The sequence below is a fragment of the Arachis hypogaea genome, chromosome 20 (assembly GCF_003086295.3).
Source record: "Arachis hypogaea cultivar Tifrunner chromosome 20, arahy.Tifrunner.gnm2.J5K5, whole genome shotgun sequence".
Taxonomy (NCBI): Eukaryota; Viridiplantae; Streptophyta; class Magnoliopsida; order Fabales; family Fabaceae; genus Arachis; species Arachis hypogaea.
The window spans coordinates 14,630,589-14,651,699 of record NC_092055.1 but is presented as its reverse complement, the minus strand read 5'-3'; the positions used below and the strand labels follow the sequence as shown (position 1 = coordinate 14,651,699).

The window sequence follows — 21,111 nt, the reverse complement described above, 5'->3', positions numbered from 1 at the left end:
CATCGATTTACAATTGTTACAATACAAAAATTTTATCACGTACCAAATATATTATCATCAAAATAAACCCTAAACGAACCAAAATTAAATTCTAAATGCTAAACCATTTTATTCTTGTACACTATTATAATTTTTTTATAACGTAAATTATGTATCTTACTACAAAAATTAACCATATAACTAATGATTAATTTACCTACTACAAAATTAACCATATAACTAATAATAAAATCACAACTAAGGAATGATTGTAGTCTAAAATATTATTAACAATAAGATTATTAATAGTATTAGAATAAAAATAATATGTGCAAAACACTAAACTAATATTTTCAAGAACACAAAAATACATCTTTTATGACAAAAAAAAAGTGTCCACTTTTCATAAAAAAAAATCAATCAACACCTACATCTACACAGAAAAAATTAATTAAGACCCAAACAAAAAAAAATTCAAATAACTCCCAAATCCATAAGATATTATGTTTATTATTTTGGTTTTTCATAAAAATAATTCAATTAAGACCCAAATCCAGAGAAAAAAAATGGCCTGGCCCAAAAACTTAAATCCATTACAGAAAAAAAAAATAAAAACAGCCCATCATTATCATTCATCATTAATACCTAATCAACTTTACATTATTAAATTATTAAAAAAATTAATTCATTGCAGTGGGGTCCACATATCAGTTTTTGTTTCCCACTGTACTTATAATTATACTCTCTCTCTAGACACTTATTTTACTCAAAACATGACAACACATTTCTACACATATAGAAGGAATCTTTCTTCTACATGATAGAATTCACCTTATTTTAATATTGATAGCTTTAATATGTGTTTTACTATTTTGCATAGGATTTTTTTTTTAATTATAGTTCATGTCAAAATTGGCAATTAGGTAGAGTAGTTTTTAAAGTGAAGACTCTGAATTATTTTGTTTGTGTACTAGAGAAGACTAGAATTATTACAATCATAATCGCAATTTTATGGTGTAGTGACAACTCACAGAAACCTAGCTATTATTGTCTCAACACTTTTATCCATATTTTGAAAATTCAAAGAGTTCAACATGATCGATTCTTCACCGTCGATCACCAGAAGAATATGATGTAAAATAAATATTGAATTACCGTATATTAACTTAATCATTTTATATAAAAAAGATGAAAAGAATCCAGAAACATTTCCTTTATTCTTCTATTTATTTTTCGGGTGATCATTCCATTTTTTTTTATTCTGCTCATGGGTGGCCATTTGCTATCCTCTTGGATGATTTCTTACCTTCTTAAATAAGTATCAACCTCTTTTTTTAGACATAAATATCTACATTAACTTATTTTTTGACATAACTTCGGTATACAATCAATCCAATTAAAAATTCTATGAAAGAAACGGTGAAGGCCCATGCAAAACTTCTTGAACTGACCCATAAGAGTATCTTCTGTTACGCCATAAACTTTGTGGACGTGTGTGGTTGGGAGAATTATAGAACATTCTCATAAATTTTAAGATGGAAATGTGAAATTCTTATATGTGGTTCAAAATAAAATAAAAAAACATTTTAAAATAACTTTTATTTCTTGAAAATTGAATTAGTCATCTCCCCTCATTCTAATGGAAATGGAATGTAAATAATGAAATAAAAAGACTAAATTATCCCTCTTATTTAATACTAGGCTTCACCTTCTTCTTCATTTTTCTCTGGAGAATGAAACCCTAGCAGAGCAGTTTTTTTTCCAAATCAGTGAGCTTCACCAACGCCACCCCCACCAGAGCCGGCACCGGCGCCGCCGTTACTCTAAACAGAAGATTCGTCTCCTTCTCTTCTCCAATTCATGTTCGCACTGCTTTTCTCTGTGAATTTTCTTCGAATGTCATATTAAGGTTTGAGTTTTTTCCCAAAACAGTGGAGGCTTCACCAACGCCACCGCCATCGGAGCTACACCGGCGCCACCGTTACCCTAAACGGAAGATTGGTTTCCTTCTCTTCTTCGAGTTCATGTTCGCATTGCGTCTCTCTGCGAATTCTCTTTGAATCTCTCATTAAGGTTTGGGTTCTTTTTATGCTTTCTACATCATATTACACTAATTTCCTGCAATAGACTGCTAATTTGATTAGTTATTTTTAATTTTGCTTGCTTTCTTATACGCTCTCTGTGATTATGTTGCATGCAAACAACATGTTTGATGATTTGCCTCAATAAAGAGTTTAAGTTTGTGACATATTTTTACATGCTTAATTTGGCTTGAATCTGACAAAAACATATTTTTACATGCTTAATTTACCTCAATAAAGAGTTTAAGCTTATGGTTTCTTTTCTTGAATCTGACAAAAATATATTTTTACATCCTTAATTTGGTTTGAATGACTGCTCAATCTTCCTCATCTCCCCTTTGTTTGCCTCCTCTGTTTAAGGCTTCACTTCTTTTCTCATTTAGAATCTTCTTATATAACTTGCAAAGCATTTAATTTCATTTCTTATCTTGTTGCATATTAAGGATCTTGTTCGGTTTTATGTTGGTTGAAATGAAGTAGTTGTAGCTTAGGAACTTATGATATTAGCATAATAGTAGTAGTAGTAAAGTTCCTAATTGCTACTTTGTTTTCATTTATGCCTGAAATCAATCTCTTTAAAAACATGCTAATTTTTGTTCCTTTTTTCTGCCTTCATTTATTATTATCTTTAATTCTCTGCCAATCTGTTGTTGAAATGCAATACAACAATAAATTTAGATTTCAAGAACATTGAAGGAGTTTTTTTTATGGATTTTCAGTTTTTCATTTCAAGTCTAAATTTAAACCTGGCATATTAGAGTAGAATTATTATTCAAAGAGTAGAAATTATTCTTATTTATTAATTTGATTGTTAAAAAACTAAAACAATTCCTGCATTGCATACTCCTTTAGCTTGATCTTGTCATCTATGACTTGCTCCATTTCCTCCGTCACGTGATGGAGTTTCATTATCCTTCTTCTCTTCTCTAAGTAATTGGCAAAGCACCTCTTCATATGGTACCTACTCTGCCTCAATGCATCCAGCATGTTCTCCGTTAATAGAATTCGTGCGCTTCAACTTCGGTGCTGAAGAAGAAGTAGCAGCCATTTCTGAGAAAGTTCCTGATCACAAAACAATAGCTCGTCTTCAGGTTCGTGTCAGCTCTTTGTTATTTGCTTTTCATTTACCACTAAAACTCTACTTGTTGACTATTTGGTATTTATGTTAAACAAAGTAGAGGGTAGATTCGAGATTCACATGTACATAACTGATAAAGAAAAGGGAAATTACATGTGACAAAAAGAGAGGGACTTAAGAAATAATTAAATCATTGAGAAGAGAGTTGAAAGAGAAGGGTGTGTGAATTGAAAAAGGGGTGCATGAGACAGACTACTCTGCTGTTTATATTATGAATACGAAAGGCCACCTTAACATTAACATTGACATAGATAGAAAGATAGATATATAGAATTATAGATAGATATATGAAGTGAAATGAAGAAAGGACAAAAGGGTATGTGTGTCTTTGATTGCATTGTGAACTCAACTTGATGGCCATAATTTTAGAACCGTACAGTTACAAAAGTTGGAGAATTAGCGGTGCAGAAGACCAGAGAGCTCTATGCTGTATTTTATATATATATATATATATATATATATATATATATATATATATATATTTCATCTCAGGAATTTGGCTAGTTATGCTGTTATGGCCACAATTGGCTTTTACCTCCATTAATATGCAGACATTGTTTATACTAAAAAATTAGCAACTGAAAGGTAGGTTGTGTTGGAAATAAATTTTATGACTACGATTTAATTTATTTTTATGTTATTTTATATGGTTAATTGTTTAAATTTTTTCAGGCTGTATGTTTCTTCAACACACGTTATCGGACAAATTGATTTCACATCTTTGAAACCAAATTCAGTTGGCAGATGCAAGGGATGTATTGGAAGGCATTCAAGATGTGAAAGGTGTTAGTTTTCCTATATTAACTCCAAACCTCAAAGTAAGATATATATGCTTTAAAAATTATTATTGCCATCATAGTAAATTATATAATCAGCCATTTGACTGGTTTGAACTCTGTTTATTTTATTTGTCAAATAACTTGCTAAACTCTGGTTTGAATTCTGTTTATTTCTTTTGCTGAACTCTGTGATTTGAATTCTGTTTATTTTATTTTTCAAATAAATTGTTGCTTCAACTTGGTGGGTGCTTTTCTCCATATATATACATGCTCGATTGATTGTTTTTCAGCATACCATTCATGATGGAGGAGATGTTCCGGTCTTTGAGTGACATCAGACTATCAAATATGGAAGTGGATCCACCACCAATCTTCAGTCAAAGGTCTGATTTCCAATTTTTGCTGCAAGACATTGAAAGCGATTCTCAGTAACCTAGCAAAACTTTAGTGTTCATACACAGTTATACTTTCTGATTTTTATTGATTTGATTTGAGTTTGGTGTGAGGAGTGTAAATTGAGTGAAGAGGTGAGGGATTGTAATTATTTTTTTGTATCTATTCCTTTTCATTTGTTTTCTGGAAGTTTCCTATTTTTTATTCTTCTAGGGCTTCTTTTCAAGAAGAAGGAATGCCATGGTGAAATTTGATATTGTTGTACAGTATAACTTTTGAAAGGAATGAAATGAAGGAAAGCTTAATTTTTGTTATGTATATTTGATTTGATATTGTTTTTAATATATATATGTGTTTAGAAAGGTAGAGATTTGTTTTGTATACGCTCAATTATGAATTATGAGACAAATTATGGATTACGTGATTTTTTTAAATTTAGATAAGTATTTGTGCTAATTTTAGTTGTAATATTTGTTATTAGAGATATTTTAGTAAATTTAATTGTGATAATGTTAATTTTAATTAAAGATATTGTTATTAGGGGTATTTTAGTAAATTAAAAAAATTAGAATCGATAATAATTTTAATTAAACATATTTGTTATTAGGGGTATTTTAGTAAATTTAATTGTGAAAAAATAATAATATTCGCTTAGTTTTATATTTAAATTTAAAAAAATTAAAAAAAATTCAATATTAGGGATATTTTTATCTAAAAATGATTATATTAAATTTATCTTAAAATATGTTTATAGGTAAATTTTTTCATGTATTTATTAAGTTTAGTCATGAACCTTTTAATTTAAATGAGTAAGGGTAATTTTGACATATTAAATATATTTAATATTATGAATATTTTAATAAATTTAAAAAAATTAAAATCAGTAATAATTTTAATTAAATAGATTTGATATTAAAGATATTTTAATAAATTTAAAAATAAAATAAAAAATAATATTTTATTATATTTATATTTATTTAAAAAATTAGAGTCTAAAAAAATTGATTAAAAATATTTTATTTTATTATATTTATATTTTATTATATATATTTACTAAATTTAATCATTAATATTCTAATTGAAAATTATAAGGACATTTTGGACAAAATATTTATAATTTTTAAATATATTAAATATGAACTAAACAAAAACTAAAATATTTTTAGATATATTATTAATATTTTATAGATTTTATTTTTACAAATCAAATATAAAAATGCTATATACTTTGTAATACTATTCCAAGAAATTATATTCTTAATAATGATATTCTTAGGCATAAAAATTAATCTTTTAATGAGGATTTGGATTTTCTAAAGTTTGAATTTCACTTTAGAGACTAAAGTATGATCTCTCACCATTTATTTTATAGATGGGACTAAAAATAAATATAAGAAAAAAATTATTCAAAAATAAAAGATTATACTTTATTTATAAAGGACAAATCTAAAATTTAGAGAATCTAAATTTCTTCAACCACACACACCTGTAAGGCTCAACTAAACCATGCGAGCCTATGCCGGCAAGGAAGACGCGTATCTGAAAGTTGGGAATAGGTAGGGGCATTAAGGTAATTGCATACTCACCGAATCCTCTATATAAATAAACCCCTCCCTCTTTCTCAAAAGCCATAACAACCCAATCGGCCTCTAAATACGTTTTAAGAACGAATAAGATAGAGTTAAGATGATTTTCTTTTTCTGAATGAGAAAGGAACATACATACATGTTTATAGTTTGTTTGGTCACATTTTTTTTCGTTGAAGTGGGAGAGGGAAAACTAAAGCAGAAGAAACTAAGGCTTGACTTCTAATTGCTAAAAAGAACTTTAGTTTTCCCTCTCCCGCTTCAACTGTAAAAATGAAAAGCACGAACGATGGTGTGTTCAATTTCTTCTCTGCATTGGGAGATGTGGCATTTGCATACGCAGGCCACAATGTGGTTCTTGAAATCCAAGCCACAATGCCTTCAACTGCGGATAAACCTTCTAAGATACCAATGTGGAGAGGGTGTGTTTTGGCATACATTGGAGTTGCATTATGCTACTTCCCTGTTGCCTTTATTGGGTACTACATGTTTGGAAATTCTGTGGATGATAACATCCTCATCACACTCCAACGCCCTGCTTGGCTTATTGGCATTGCTAACTTGTTTGTTGTCATCCATGTTGTTGGAGGCTACCAGGTCACTTTTCACTTTCACACTTACTCCTTTTATTACTTCATTTTTATAACTATTTTTTGTAAAACAGGTATTTGCAATGCCAGTGTTTGATATGATTGAAACCTTCTTGGTTACACGCTTGAATTTCTCACCTTCTACTACCCTGTGATTCACAACTTGCTTTCTATATGTTGGTATGTTCTTCATTTATCACTTGATTTGGAATGGCTTCTAGCAACAAAACTCCAACTTTTCTAATTCTATATATATTGTGCAGGAATTACAATGTTCATAGGAATTTGTGTCCCATTTTTTGGGTCTCTTCTTGGATTTCTTGGTGGATTCGCATTTGCTCCCACCTCTTACTATGTAAGTAGGATATGTTATTATTATTTGATATTTTAAATAGAAATATTAAATGCATATAAAAAAACCAGTCAACAAATTATTTTTTATTTATTAAATACATGTATTATTTAATTTATTTTTAATTTGTATTTATTTTTTTAATATATATTTTGTAGGCATAACTGGTTTTTTTTGTATATATGTAATATGATTGTATTCTAAAAGTATTTGTGAAATATAATTTTGGAGAGAGATAAAAAAAAAGAATTTTAGAAAAAATAACATTTTTTGCTTCATTTCTTAGAAATCTAATCTACAAAGACACTGATGGAGAATGTGAAAAAATATGAATAAATAATAATAGATATTTATATTTGATCCAACCTAGTACATACTATGCATATACATGTTTAGCTATTATTGGTCTTATATAATTTTATGGCTACTTGCAGCTTCCATGCATCATATGGCTTAAGCTCAAGAAACCTAAAAAATATGGCTTGTCCTGGACGATTAATTGGGTAAATTTATTTGTATTTGATTATTAATAAGTTCATCTTCAATTTGAAAAATTATTCGTAAAGACAGAAGCTAATTTTGTTCTTTTATCATTGAATTTCAGATATGCATTATTATTGGACTATTAATAATGACACTATCTCCTATTGGTGCAACGAGGAATATCATTATGTCAGCCAAGGATTACAAATTTTTCTCATGAGCTTTAAGGAATCATTATTCTGTTAATGGGTTCAAAGTTGGTTGATGGAAGAATGCAAAAAAGAAAAAGAATTAAGCACTTTTGAGGCACTGTGCAAAGATGAATTCTTGATATGATCAATAAATTTTTATGAAATATATATATATAAGACATTGCATTGTTTTGCCTAGCCTTGTAAAAATATGTCTTTATAAATTTAAGGTCTAGCTTTAATTTAGTAGGATTTTATTTTGCCTTATAATCAAGTGCATATAGGGCGCTTTTTAATTTACATATGGCGCTAGAGTACGTGTTGGACTCCATTATGGAGAAGGGGTGTGCTTAACATGTTTGTGGTGTTAGGAGGGAACAACTCGGACCCTGCGAGTTGACACCACCCCCACGGACAGTCCGATTTCATTCACCATGTGATTTCAGCTCTCAGTTCACCAAAACAATTTCGATCTGTACTCAAAACGGAGGGTCCGAGTTCTTTTCAAAATCAAAGCATGGAACTCGGACCATGCGACTTGTACTACATTGCATATTAAAAAACCACGTTAAGGTAACACGGAGGGTCCGATTTATAGCACCCCAAATTTTATTTCTCATTAGCATACAAATCGGACCGTGCGATTTGATAGGCAAAATTTATAAACAAAGAAAACGCACGGTCCGAGTTCTTCTCTGTGACACTGACAAAAAGCTGTCCCACATATACGTCTAGTCCCCCATGCTTCCATATCCAAGAAAAGCACACGTATAGGTTCCATTTCGATAAAATTGAGCCCATATAGGGGTGTGCATGGCCGACCCGGCTCGAAGATCCGACTCGGTCCCGAATACTTTAGGGGCTATTTTGGTGTGATTTTACCGGGTCTAGGGTCGGATCCAGGCCATGGTTCGGGTCACCCGAAGTCGGCCCGGTGACCCGTCATCATACACCATTAATATTCTGTGTTATTAGTGATGTATGATGGCTATTCTTATATGGAATTTAAGTATTGTAAACCTTAATATTTTGTGTTATTAGTTAGTATAAGACTATAAGTTAATGTTTTATATTTAAAATACATAAGATTTTAGACTATTGTATAATATTGTGTTATTTATATTGATTTAACTATTTGGTGTTATTAGACAATATTAGTATTGATTATGATTATGCTTTAATTTTAGAGAAGAGTTGGTTCTTGTTATATTTTCTAAGTGAATTTTACCATGTTAAATAATGGTTGGAGTCTTGGAAATTTGGATATTTTTACATGCTAGCTTATAAGAATGTATCAAGGTAATATAGTGTTAACGGCCCGGTTTTCACCCAGTTTTTACCCGGTATAATCGTGGCCCGAAAGTGTATAGGTTTCATCGGGTCTAGGGCCGAGTTCGGGTCTAATAAATAGGCCCGATATATATTTCGGGTCGGGTCTGGGTCACATCAAACCCGGTTTCACCCGGCCCATGCACACCCCTAAGTGCATATATATTACAAGAGAGGTTATTAGACGGATTCGGATTCTCTAAATTTTGAATTTCACTTTAGAAAGTAAAGTGTGATCTTTTACCATTTATTTCATAAGTGGGACCAAAAGTAAATATGAGAGAAAAACCATTCAAAAATAGAAGATCACACTTTACTTTCTAAAGTAAAAATTCAAAATGTAGATGATCCAAATTCTTATTAGACAGTCAAGTGCTTTAATGAATTTATTAATATTGGTGTACGCAAATATTTATTTCTTCTAAAATTTGGAAGAAAAAGAGAATGTGACAAATCAATTCTTGTTGAACATTTGTGAATTTAGTGTGTACTTTGTTTAAATAAAAAATCAACTACTCATGTCTGAATCTCTCGAGTGCATGAACTACCACTTTACCTAAATCCCAAAGGAAAAGAAAAAAAATGTTTAGAATAAGAAAACCCAACAAATAAATTGACATTTACTTTTATAACAAAAGTTAAAAAGGCAAAGATAAAAATTAAAAATAGAAAATACTATGCAAGATAAAAGCACATTTCTTTTTCTTAACCAATATGGGAATGTATTTTGAGTGTTGCATGTCATTCTGAATATCATTACCTGTGTGCAGACTTAGATTTCACCTCGGTTTGTTGTATTTCTAAATTTTACAAGAAAATTTGAAAAGAGACAAAGAATGATGGAAAAGAATATAATAATAATAAATAGAGTATATATCCATTTTGGTCCTCAAAGAATTTTAGACCGGACACTTTAGTTCCTAACTAAAATTAATTATTCGATTGGTCCTTAACAATTAATTCCGTCAGTCATTTAGGTCCTTTACTCCGTTAACTCTAACGGAGGACAAAATAGTCCCTGACAACTCTAACAGGGGACAAAATGGTCCCTGATCTTCTCTGTTCGAAAACAACACTGTTCTCTCCCAATTTCCATCATATCTCGCATAACACTAGCAGTCTAACACTGTAATTTCAAACTACACATTGCACACTCTATAAATTTAATGTTCACAAGAAAAAAATCCTCAACTTGTTCTCAACCAATTCATACTCAGGAAACTAATGCCTATGTCTCTCAACTAGTTATCGTCTTCGATGGATCCCATGAATCTAGACAGCAAGTCTGATTTGTTAAGACCCGTCATCGTCGTTGCCATCTCCCTCTTCCTCTGCCCTATCATCTCCATGACCACATTGTCCACCACTCCAATCGCTTCCTTCAGTTTCTTCTCTGAACTAATGTTCAGTAATCGCTTCAGTTTCCATATGAGCGGCAACGACGATATTGCTTGTTGTACTGATAGCTTGGATGCGAGGTCAAAGATGTCTGCTAACTTGGACTTTGAAAAAGAAGGAATCAAGCACTCGCTGTCTATTTCAAATGAGAATTTGCATATGATGTCGAAGGAGAATCTTCTCATGATGTCCTAATGTCCAACAATCTATATTGCTTGTTGGAGAGTGGAGAAAGGCGTGCCTTTGGAGTAGTTGTGGAACTTGGTCTTGATGATGTCATGGACGTGTCGGGGTTGGAGGTGATGTTATCGAAGACGTGGAAGTGGATGCTTTTGGTGGGTGAAGTGCAGAGGAGGTGGATGTACCAGTCACAAAGATTTAGGAAGTGTGTAGTCCATGACATGTTGAGGTAGGTGCGATACGTGTGACAATTATACCATAGCTTAATCTTGGAGCTAAAGAGGAGGAAGGAAAAGATGGAAAAGAAGACTGTGAAGGTGAAGAAGGAGAGTATGAAAATGTTAGGGTTATGCGAGATATGATAAAAATTGGAGAAGAACAGTGTCATTTTCGAATAAAGGGGTCAGGGATCATTTTATCCCTTGTTAGAGTTGTCAGGGACCATTTTGTCCCCTGTTAGAATTGTCAGGGACTATTTTGTCCTCCGTTAGAGTTAACGAAGTAAAAGACCTAAGTGACTGATGTAATTAATTGTTAGGGACCAATCAACTAATTAATTTTAGTTGGGGACTAAAGTGTCCAGTTTGAAATTCTTTGAGGACCAAAATGGGTATATACTCTAATAAATAAGTACCAGAGTCAATTACAATCCACTTTCCTCCTGCTTGACCTTCCACACTAGGTAGCATCATTCGGTCTGCACCTTTTTGCTTCTGCTTAGCCTGCTTATAACAAAAACGAACAAAATAAATAAATAAATAAATAAATTTTGAATTTCTTTAAAAAATAATACAAGGCAAAAAAATGCATCAGCAGTTTTATTCATAAATCATAACATAGCAAGAACTAAACCTAGAAACTACAAAATGATAGACATGTTTGGTTTCTTATTTGGCAGCATTAAACCCATAAAAATGGCCAATTCAAGTATCAAAATTTTCAGGTTTCAATACCAAAAACCTTTTACTTTTCAACCTATTGAAAAGTAAATAGGGATGTGAAAAAAGAACGAGCAGACCTACCTTGTAAATTAGAGCTTGAGCGATGTTCTTGACATACCACGTGGACCTGCCGGTTGCTAGAACCATGAAATCAGCCCAATCACAGTACTTGGGAGACGGTATAACCTTAACGTCGTCAGCTTTAACATCCGTTAGAACCTTCTCAATCTCGTGAAGATCAAGGGTGCATTTTCCAACGGCAGAAGAGGAAGACGAAAATGCTAGCTTCCATTGCCGTGAAGAAAGCCACCACGACGAAACTGATGCTCGAGCTTGTAGGGCTGCCCACATTGTACAGTGCACACTGATAGGCTGTTTGGAATGTCTATATGTGGGCCTGCGAGATCATTGAATTGAACTCCATGATTTAGAATGAACCTTTAATGATTCTTCTTTTTTTTGCTTCAACAATTTTACCCCTTATTAATAACACACTATATTCTAAATTTCTAATTATAGGATTATATGCTCAATTATCCATCAAATTATATGTTATAACGGAAACCAAATCAAAGTGCTCTACAATATAAATCGCACTACAACATTATATTTCCCCAGAAAACACTAGAAAATAATTAAATTACGAAACTCCAATTTTATTTTCATGACAACAGATCTCTAAAAAATCACAGTTTCCTTTTAATTAGTTAAAAGTTTGCATGTCTTATAGAACTAGATATGCCTTTTAAGTGCCTCTACGGCTCTAACTTCAAACTTCCCTGAAAGCTAACATAGCTAACGCGACTGCTTTGACATATCAAAATCTATTATATATAAAATCTATTTCTCAATATTGACACTGCTCTACACATAGGATTTTTAATTATTCAAGTTTTAAAAAGTACAAATTGATTTGAATTGGAGAAATCAGAGGAAAAAAATAAAAAGGAAGTGCTGGAATGTAATTGAGCTTGTGTATTCCTAACAGAACAAGTAATTGTGGATGGAAAGGAAAGCTTCTTCACCAATCATCATATACAACAAGGCTTTTCACTCAAAACTCAATCACAATAGACATTAATAACTGAACCAAAAGGTTTAGTGTGACTACTTAAGAGAAAAAATTAAAAGTATGTAAGAAGAGAACCAAAAAAATTTCTCCAACCCAAACTCATAGTTACTACAAACATCATCCAAGTCTGTCACATCCTTAATCTAATTTCAGATACTATATAATGTCTCATATCAAATTTCAGAACCAGCTCACCAATCAAAAATCATTTACCAAAAATAAAATTTTTCTACTGGATATAATCAAAATGGCAAAATCCCCTGGTAGGTTCGTTTCATGTTCAACAGGGTATGACAACAAATAATATAAAACTGAAAGCTAAAAGGAGAACCAGGGATGAGAGGACCTACCCGAACTGAGGTAACAATGGAAGAAGGACACAGTAAAAGCAAGGGACAAGACTCAAGCTCCGAACGATGGAAGGAAGGAAGGAAGGCAAATAGAGGAGTGAGAAGAGGGGTGAATGGAGAATAGAAAAGAGAATGGGGGTTCGGAGTTTTGGGGATTACTAGGTTAAGCATAGTTGTCAGAACCCACCCATCGAATCGGTTAGGCTGCTGGTTACTGGGTCTCAGGTTCACTGGTTGAACAGGTTAAAAATATAAAATATTCAAAAAATTAAAATTAAATTTAAAATTTAAATACATGTCTTCAAATTAGTGTATTTGATTAAACCATCTTAAAAGCAAAAAAAAAATATCATCTAACTATAGTATCACATTAGTACATCACCTAATTAATTGACAGAGCCTATCATCTAATCATACTATCAGCAGATTCAAATCATCTAAACAGCAAGCATCAATCAGGAAAAGAAAACAGCAAGCATCAATCAGAGAAAAACCAGCAATCACAAAAAAAAAACAGCAACAGTTAGCATCAATCAACCTAAAAGCAAGCATCAAGAAACGCTAAACAACAACAATCACAAAAAAGAGCAACAATAAAAAAAACAGCAAAAAACCAACCATGGCAACTAATGAAAACAGGATCAGCAGCAACAATCACCCAAAATTTTAAACAATAATGATTGAATAACTAAAAATAAAAATAAAAAAAAACTCACCTTAGCCACACGCAGATGGAGAGAACCGAGCCAGAGAAGAAAAGAGGGAGGCAGAGGAGACAAGAGAATAGGGCAGAGGGTGAGTAGAGATGGAGGCAGCAGCGAGCAGTGAGGGCGAGCAAAGAGACAGCGCAGTGACGCAGAGGGGCCGGCGAGCGGCGGCGACGAGATGGAGGCCGGCGAGAGGCGCTGACAGAGAAGGTTGAGGAAAGCTCGCCTCTGTGCTGTGAGTGTGAGAGAGTATGTTGGGGGACTTCTTTGAAGATTAGGCTTCGGGTCTTTTTTTTTTCTTAACACGAATGACTTCCTTTAGCGAGTTAATACTCAAATTGGCCCCTGAAATTTGATCCCGACTCAATTTAGCCCTCAAGATTTCAATTGACTCTAATTGTATCCTGAAATTTTGACCCGCGCCTCAAATTGGTCCTTCCGGCGTTTTTCATCACTGAAAAGCTGACCTGTCAATTTTAGTTGGCACCTGGCACCCTTGCAATTAGATGACGTGGCAAAATATTTGAAGGCATTAATTTAACCCCTAAAAATTTCAAATAAAACCTAGAAGTTCCAATTTTTCCAAATCACAAGAGTGTCTCCAAAAGTTGAGAAGAATGTTGGGAAGCAGCAGCCAAGGCTCAGGTAGCTCTAGTAAGCTCGTTCGCATGGTGGCTGGGTGAAGAACACACACCGTGACAGAGGTGGAAAGGTTCCGCATTGGTGCGGTTGTGGGTTGCGTCCTATTCTTCAGTGGTCTAGGACGGATTCCAATCCAGAAAGACCATTGTATGGATGCTCTAACTATAATGTGAGTTGGTTGAATTGTTGCAAGTTGATTGTGTGTCTTATTTTTCAAATGCTTGTTGGTTTTGTAGTTGTTCTTCCTCTCAATTTTTTTTGGATTTTTGGTGTTATAGACTACCGGTATGAGATGGTGCGACTTTTTTAAATGGCAGATGTTGAAGAAGAAGAAGCCATAGTTGACAGAAATGAAAGTTCAGTTAGTGAAGACCATTGGAAAATATCTTTGGGATGGAAAATTAGTGCAGTTAAAGCTGAAACTAGAATATTAAAAATGTGAAATATTATGTTGTCTGTGTTTGTTATTATTTTTAGAATTGTGATTGTAGCTTATGGATTCGGTGGGATGAAATATATGTAATTGTGATATCAGTTATGTGAATGAAGCATTGTTATGTATTTAATGACAAAATAGAAATGAAATTTTATGTTCTCTTGATAATGATATATCCTATAAAAATTCTTTAAAACTGAGATTATACAAAAGAGGAGGTATAACTTATGACCAAATAAGTATCAGAAGAGCATAGTTTGATCAAATTGGTCAAGTTGTTATGAGTCTGTATATGAAGACAAGATCAGGAGCTGGCTCTGATAATTATATATGTAGTATGCACTTCCATTAGTGAATAAATTTAAGTGTATAGTTTATTTGTGAAAACATTGAATACAAAATAATAACTTCGGCTCTCAATGATTATCTTCTTTGTTCCTATGCAAACAAAAATAGATGAGATGTTATGACAAAAGAAAATCTAATAGAACCTTTTGTGGTTCTTGCACTTGACAGAGGACCCACAAATAAGTAATTCATTAAGTAATTCATAGTCATTAATCATTGTTAATATCACAGCATTAGCAATAGCAGTATCTGTATCATACTTCAAATACCCTAGATAACATAGTTTCAAATATCCTAAACCAAAACAGATTACTCTACATAATATAGTAACAAAATATCAAAAGAGCATAGTTTGATCAAATTCTCTCTACAAAATATGTTCTACACAACTTCCAGTCAACATTGCAAATCGTTTTCTATTTTGTTGTTGGTGGTTTGAAGCCCGGGGTGGGGACGAATGTCATAAACTTTGCCAAGCGTGTAGTTATCCCAGAACTTGCTCCTTGCATTAGGTCCACATTAAAAGTTTTTTTCCTCTTAGATTGCAACTTGTCAGGCCTTGTGACCTGTTGTGGAGGTGGATGTGGGTCTGATGGAGGGACCTAGTGAAATTGTTAACAGAATTAGTGACCAATACAACCCAATAAAAACCAATCAATATATTATCAAATAGTATCAATCAATTGGATCTACCCAACATTTACTCATGTATTATAAACCAATACAAACCAGTTAACAGTTAATCAAATATTAGAAACAAATCACTACCTATTCCTGATTTTCTGGCTGTGAGTAAGTGGGTTGGGTGAGTACAATCTCTGAAGCATTTGCATCATCATCAGCTTGTCCTGGTGCTAATGGAGCATTTTCATTAATCTCAGCAGCTTGAGTGTTAGTAGTACCAGCATTTGCTGAATCTGTAGTCTCTCCAGCCTTAGAACCTTTTTCTTTTGCAACAACAGCCGCTGCTGCATTAACAAGGGCACTAGCAAGGTCATCAGCTTTCCTATGAGCGCAACTTCTCTTTGTATGCCCTCTCGTACCACAGTAAATACATGTGAATTCTTTGTATTTCCTCTTCAACTTGGTTTCAGTTTTTGACTTCTTAACATTAGATGGCTCTTCATCAGCATCCTTCCGTCATTTTTGGGTTATCGACCCTGGCTTTCGCTTCATTTTAGGTGCATGAGGCCTATTTTGTTCACTTCTCTCCCAAAGATCTTGTGCTGGTATTGGATTGAGAGAGTGCTTGTAGGTATCTCTATAGGCTTCCATGGTCAGCCAATGATTACAAAAATCCTCAGGATTTCGATTTATCTTGGAGATGGTTGCACATACATGGACACACGACATGCCTACGAAGACATATGTTATGAAACATTATCTAACAATCTATTTAAATAAAGACCAATCACCAGAGACAAATAAAATAGTTAAACAAATAACAACACTTAAATGAATACAAACCAGTCACTATCTAATCTAAACTATGTTTAATCAAATGATACAAACAAATAGAAATAAGCAATTATTGGCTACCTCAGTACCTGTTATTTGCCAAAACCTACAGGTGCATATGCTCTTTCCCAAGTCAACAGCCATATTGGTAGGCCAACCGTGGATTTCAAATCTTTGATACTCTTCATCTCCACTCCAAATCGGTGTCTATTTTTGAGATTCTTTCTGGATTTTCTGCAATCTACTATGTTGGATTGGTGGGAGCTTACCAACATGGTGGGATAACTTAACCTTGTTTTTTGCAATGGACCGCATCGCAAACATCCAAACCTCCTCTAACAAGGTGATTATTGGTTTAGCTCTGTATTCCTTGATCCTCGAGTTAAAAACCTCGCACGCATTGTTACAAATATTATCAATTTTTTGATCGTGTCAGAAATATGCCCTAGTTCATGCTTCTCTAGGCCACTTATCCAAATATACCCAAGCTCCCTCGTTGAGTCTCTTTAACCTATCCATCTTCTGATCAAAACCATGGCGAGTTGTTTCCCTAGCACACTCCCATAATAGTCCTCTGTACTCCTGCTCTTTCTTTTGTTTGTTAAAATTCTTCCATAGATGCCAGACACAGAATCAATGGTGTACATTGGGCATGAGCTCCTTTACTGTTGAAGCCAAACCCTAAACCAGTAACACATGAAATTTCAATTATCGTGCCTCAAACAGTCCCCTAAAAAAATATTAAGTGACCTCAAACAGACCACCCAAATATATTAAGTGACCTCAAACAGACCCTCGCAACGAATACATTTACTAATCACAGTCCTCACAGCAAATATGAATTGATTATATAAATACATTTACTAATCACAGTCCTCAGAGCAAGTATGAATTGATTATACAAATAAATCTTTTTAATCACAGTCGTCACAGCATATATGAATTGATTATACAAATACATTTACTCATTTAACTTTTGCATGTCTAACATAAAAGCCCATTTGTTAGCCATGTAGTCACCCAAGTCATCAAGAAGCAGGTCCAAAAACCACCTTCAATTCTCTTTATTCTCAACATCAACAATTGCCCACGCAATTGAATATATATGGTTGTTGGCGTCCTGAGCCACTGCTGAGAGTATTTGTCCACCAAATTGAGTCTTCAAGAAGGCTCCGTCGAGTCCGATCAGTGGGCGGCAGCCAGCCTTAAAACCCTTCTTACATCCATCCAGGCATACATACATTTTTTCAAATATAGGATCATTCCCTTGAAGATATGTACCAATCTTTACTGTTGAACCAGGATTACTCTTAAGTAGAGTTTCTGCATAATCTCTAACCAAACCATACTGGGCAGCTGCATCACCGTAAACAATATTTCTTGCGTCCATTAAAGCTCTGGTTAGTGATGATTTGTTTAGATCCAGGTCACACCTTCTCCTGAAATATGCTTTAGCTTCACTGTGCTTTAAGCTCAGATACCTCCTCAATTTCTTTACCAACTTGCCAGCAAGCCATCTCCTGTTGGCTGCCCTGTTTTTGCTCATCCTAGGACATATGTGTTCATTCTTAAATGTTTTTAGTTGCCAGCATGTCTCCTCAGAATCTCTGGATGCATAAGCAACCCATGGACATCTAACCATATCCTCATCTTCTCCAGTTGTCCACTTGTAAATAGCTCTGACTCTGTAGCTCTCATTCCTTCTAAATTTAATCTCCCTACCCTCTTGAATGGTGAATTCTCTCACAGCATCTATAAATTCATTCTTGTTACTGAACTTCATTCCAACTTGTAGCTTTAGTTCACCGAATCGGCCACCCTCGGAGAAGATTGGGTGCACATCATCATCACTCCACTCTTCATCTGAGTTTGGGGGAGTTTTCAATTCTTCAGACTTTCAAGAGTCGTTTCCATCAGAATCATCATGAATTGGATCATATGCATCATAAGATTCTTGGTTGTTTTCTCTGTTGCCCAGCACTTGCGCCCAATCTACTTCTTCATCAGAATTCTCCACAACCAGACCGTCATCTTCTTCTACTATTTTCTCCTTGTCCTTCTTCCAGGCAGCACCTGGAGCATGCTTCAACTTAAATTTCCTCAACCTAGCTTCCGAAAGACCACCTTCAATATCTGATTCAGTAGAACTGTCTTGTGGTCCAGGCTTCTATAGGCTGTCTTCTGCAGATTCATACGAGTCATGTGAATCACTGTCACTGCCATTGTTGTCATCGAGGCTTATATAGGTTTTTTTGCTGCCAGTATCTTGTTTTTGTCCCACTACTCTTCCTTTTAGTCTAGCAGAGGATCTTGTTGCAGTATGAATTGATTTGGATGAAGTGGCTTTAGATTTGGGGGCTGATTTGGGTGTTGGATTGGGCTTGGATGCTGATTTGGGTGTTGGATTGGGTTTGGACCCAAACTTGGGTGTGGACTTAATTGTATTTGATGTGGGATTGGGTTGAGGTGCTGGTTTGGATGTGGACTTGGGCTTAGGTGTAGGTTTGGATATGGGCTTAGGTGTCTCCTTAGGTGCAGGTTTGGGCTTAGGTGTAGGCTTAGTTTTCTCCTTAGTTGCTGGCCTGGGCTTAGATGTGGGTTTAGGTGCTGGTTTTGGTTGAGGTATCTTCTTCACCAGGGGGATGGAAGCAGATGCTGGTAGGGACTTGGATGCCTCTTCGGAAGGGCCTTCACTTGTGTTATTGATGGGTGATTTGATATGGGATGGAATGGTTGGTGTATCATTCTTTGGGCTAGGTGTGGTCCCCTTGACAACGTTTTCTACACCAGTGGCATTGGATGTTAGCTCTATCAATTCAGGTGCTTCTTCCTCTACCATGGGTTGGGAAACTCCATGCTCATAGTATATGTGCACTGTTCCCCCATTGTTCTTTGCATAGAAGTCCATCTCTACTAGCTCTTTGTCATGACTTAGTGCTCGCAGTCCACTCTTCATAGGTCTACCAGGAACAAGCCACCAACACTCAACCATGTTATCATAACCTAGGATCTTGTAGTAATCTCTTAGTGAAAATACATCTAATACGTCCTCATCCAGCCCAGTCAACTCATCAGTGTGATCATTGTCATAAACCAAACTGCCATTTAGTTTGGTGACAAAATTGCCTCCATGATGATACACAATTGTTATACCTTCATCCATCTATAAATAAGATTCAGGAGACATAATAGTTAAAAACAACACTAACTTCAATAAATTGAAAATAGTAATTCAGATTACAGACAATTCAGTTGGGGCTTAGTTCTAATATATTAAACAACTTAATCAATTAAAAGTGTTTTGGCTACCATTAAAAAACATGAATATTTTGTTAAAGGTATTTGGTTTAATTTTAATATGTCTCATACAATCCTTAATCATGAAACATGAAAGAATAAAGCAAGTAAAATCAACAATATTTGGATACAATTACAACTTTGCTAATCAAAGTAAATTCAACTCTGGCTCAAGTATCAAACTATTATGCCATACAACACTACTCAACATTGCCAATACTTCACAGAATATAATGAAACAAGTACAATCCATTTTACTTTATGAATGGCCAAAATGAATAGGGACTAGGAGACTGGGGGTCTTTAACCATAATAATAATAATAATAATAATAATAAACAGGAAAACCTTCAACAAAATATACCAGCTTGATCTGCGTTTTAATTATTGTTAAAACCAATGAGCATTTTTTTCAATCTTCAAGTGGAAAAGCAAATAAGAGAAACTCATTGTCCTATCTAAAAAAAAGAGAATAAAAGGGCAAAGATTTTTCACAACTGATTGCCAAAGTAGAACAAAGAAGTTAAAATCTTCACACAATCAATTACATAACTAACAGTCACAAGTATCTGAAATACCTAAACATGAAGGATTATGCTTTTTACAAGGATAATTAATGGCAGAGTAATTCAGACACCAAAAGCAAAAAAAATCCATTTTATTTCCCATTTAACAGCTTATTTGCTGTACCACTTAATGCAATAATCTGCACAATAATTATGCATGGAACAACAATATAATGTTCACATCTTAACAAGAACAAGTAATTTGTAATGAATCTCGTAAAAATTTTTTAAGGAATTACGAAAAAGTAAACTATCACATGCATTATCGAAAATATTAAGCATTTAAAAAGATGCCTTTTTTGCTTTTTAACAAGTGCCGTGTTAAAATACTCATGCAGAAAATTTAAGGGAAGGGTTCTTGAGAAATAAAATAGACTCCACTTTAATCATTAAGTCATTCCTTCCCTCAAAGATTCCAACTAGTAATCATACCCTTAAAGTTCATATATAAAAGTAGGATTTTTTTTTATCAAAATTATATTCTTGTTATGATCATTATATAATGCAGTACTCCCTTTCTACTATATCAATACTCTTGTAAATAACAGAACAAGAAGGAACAAGGAAACACATGAAAGCAAAATTATCATGTGTGTTCATTAGTCGAGGGACAAAAATTCAAGGATCCCATTTTAATATATAAATGCACTGAAATCTTAAATATGATCATCTATGACACTTCCAAGTCATAGTACTAATGTCAATGTCCAAGAAAAATCAAGAAGTTCATTATCACTTAATTTCAAATGTATAATAAAATACTTATGGTGGTCATTGATGCAGACAATGTTCAGCACAAAAAATACTTTATTTTTA

General features: G+C 33.7%; 2 protein-coding genes and 1 long non-coding RNA gene across 3 annotated transcripts; 2 read left to right on the top strand and 1 right to left on the bottom strand.

The window, feature by feature from the left end:
* The first annotated feature begins 1,489 nt into the window (after positions 1-1,489).
* On the top strand, positions 1,490-4,688 carry LOC112783542 (uncharacterized). The gene is made up of 4 exons (XR_003193447.3): positions 1,490-2,052; positions 2,913-3,151; positions 3,871-4,016; positions 4,268-4,688. It is a non-coding gene; the product is annotated as an uncharacterized lncRNA (long non-coding RNA).
* Positions 4,689-5,997: 1,309 nt separating this feature from the next.
* Positions 5,998-7,818, top strand: LOC112786869 (lysine histidine transporter 2-like). The gene is made up of 5 exons (XM_072229618.1): positions 5,998-6,553; positions 6,621-6,726; positions 6,810-6,901; positions 7,333-7,401; positions 7,503-7,818. The coding sequence occupies exons 1-2, from the start codon at positions 6,230-6,232 to the stop codon at positions 6,699-6,701; spliced, it is 405 nt and encodes a 134-aa protein (XP_072085719.1). The 5' UTR covers positions 5,998-6,229; the 3' UTR covers positions 6,702-6,726; positions 6,810-6,901; positions 7,333-7,401; positions 7,503-7,818.
* A 2,195-nt stretch (positions 7,819-10,013) lies between these two features.
* On the bottom strand, positions 10,014-11,813 carry LOC112785484 (protein Iojap-related, mitochondrial-like). The gene is made up of 4 exons (XM_025828947.1): positions 11,502-11,813; positions 11,114-11,201; positions 10,254-10,435; positions 10,014-10,040 (listed from the first exon to the last, which is right to left on the bottom strand). Exons 1-4 carry the CDS (start codon positions 11,769-11,771, stop codon positions 10,014-10,016), a joined length of 567 nt encoding a protein of 188 aa, XP_025684732.1. The 5' UTR covers positions 11,772-11,813.
* Between the last annotated feature and the right edge of the window lie 9,298 nt (positions 11,814-21,111).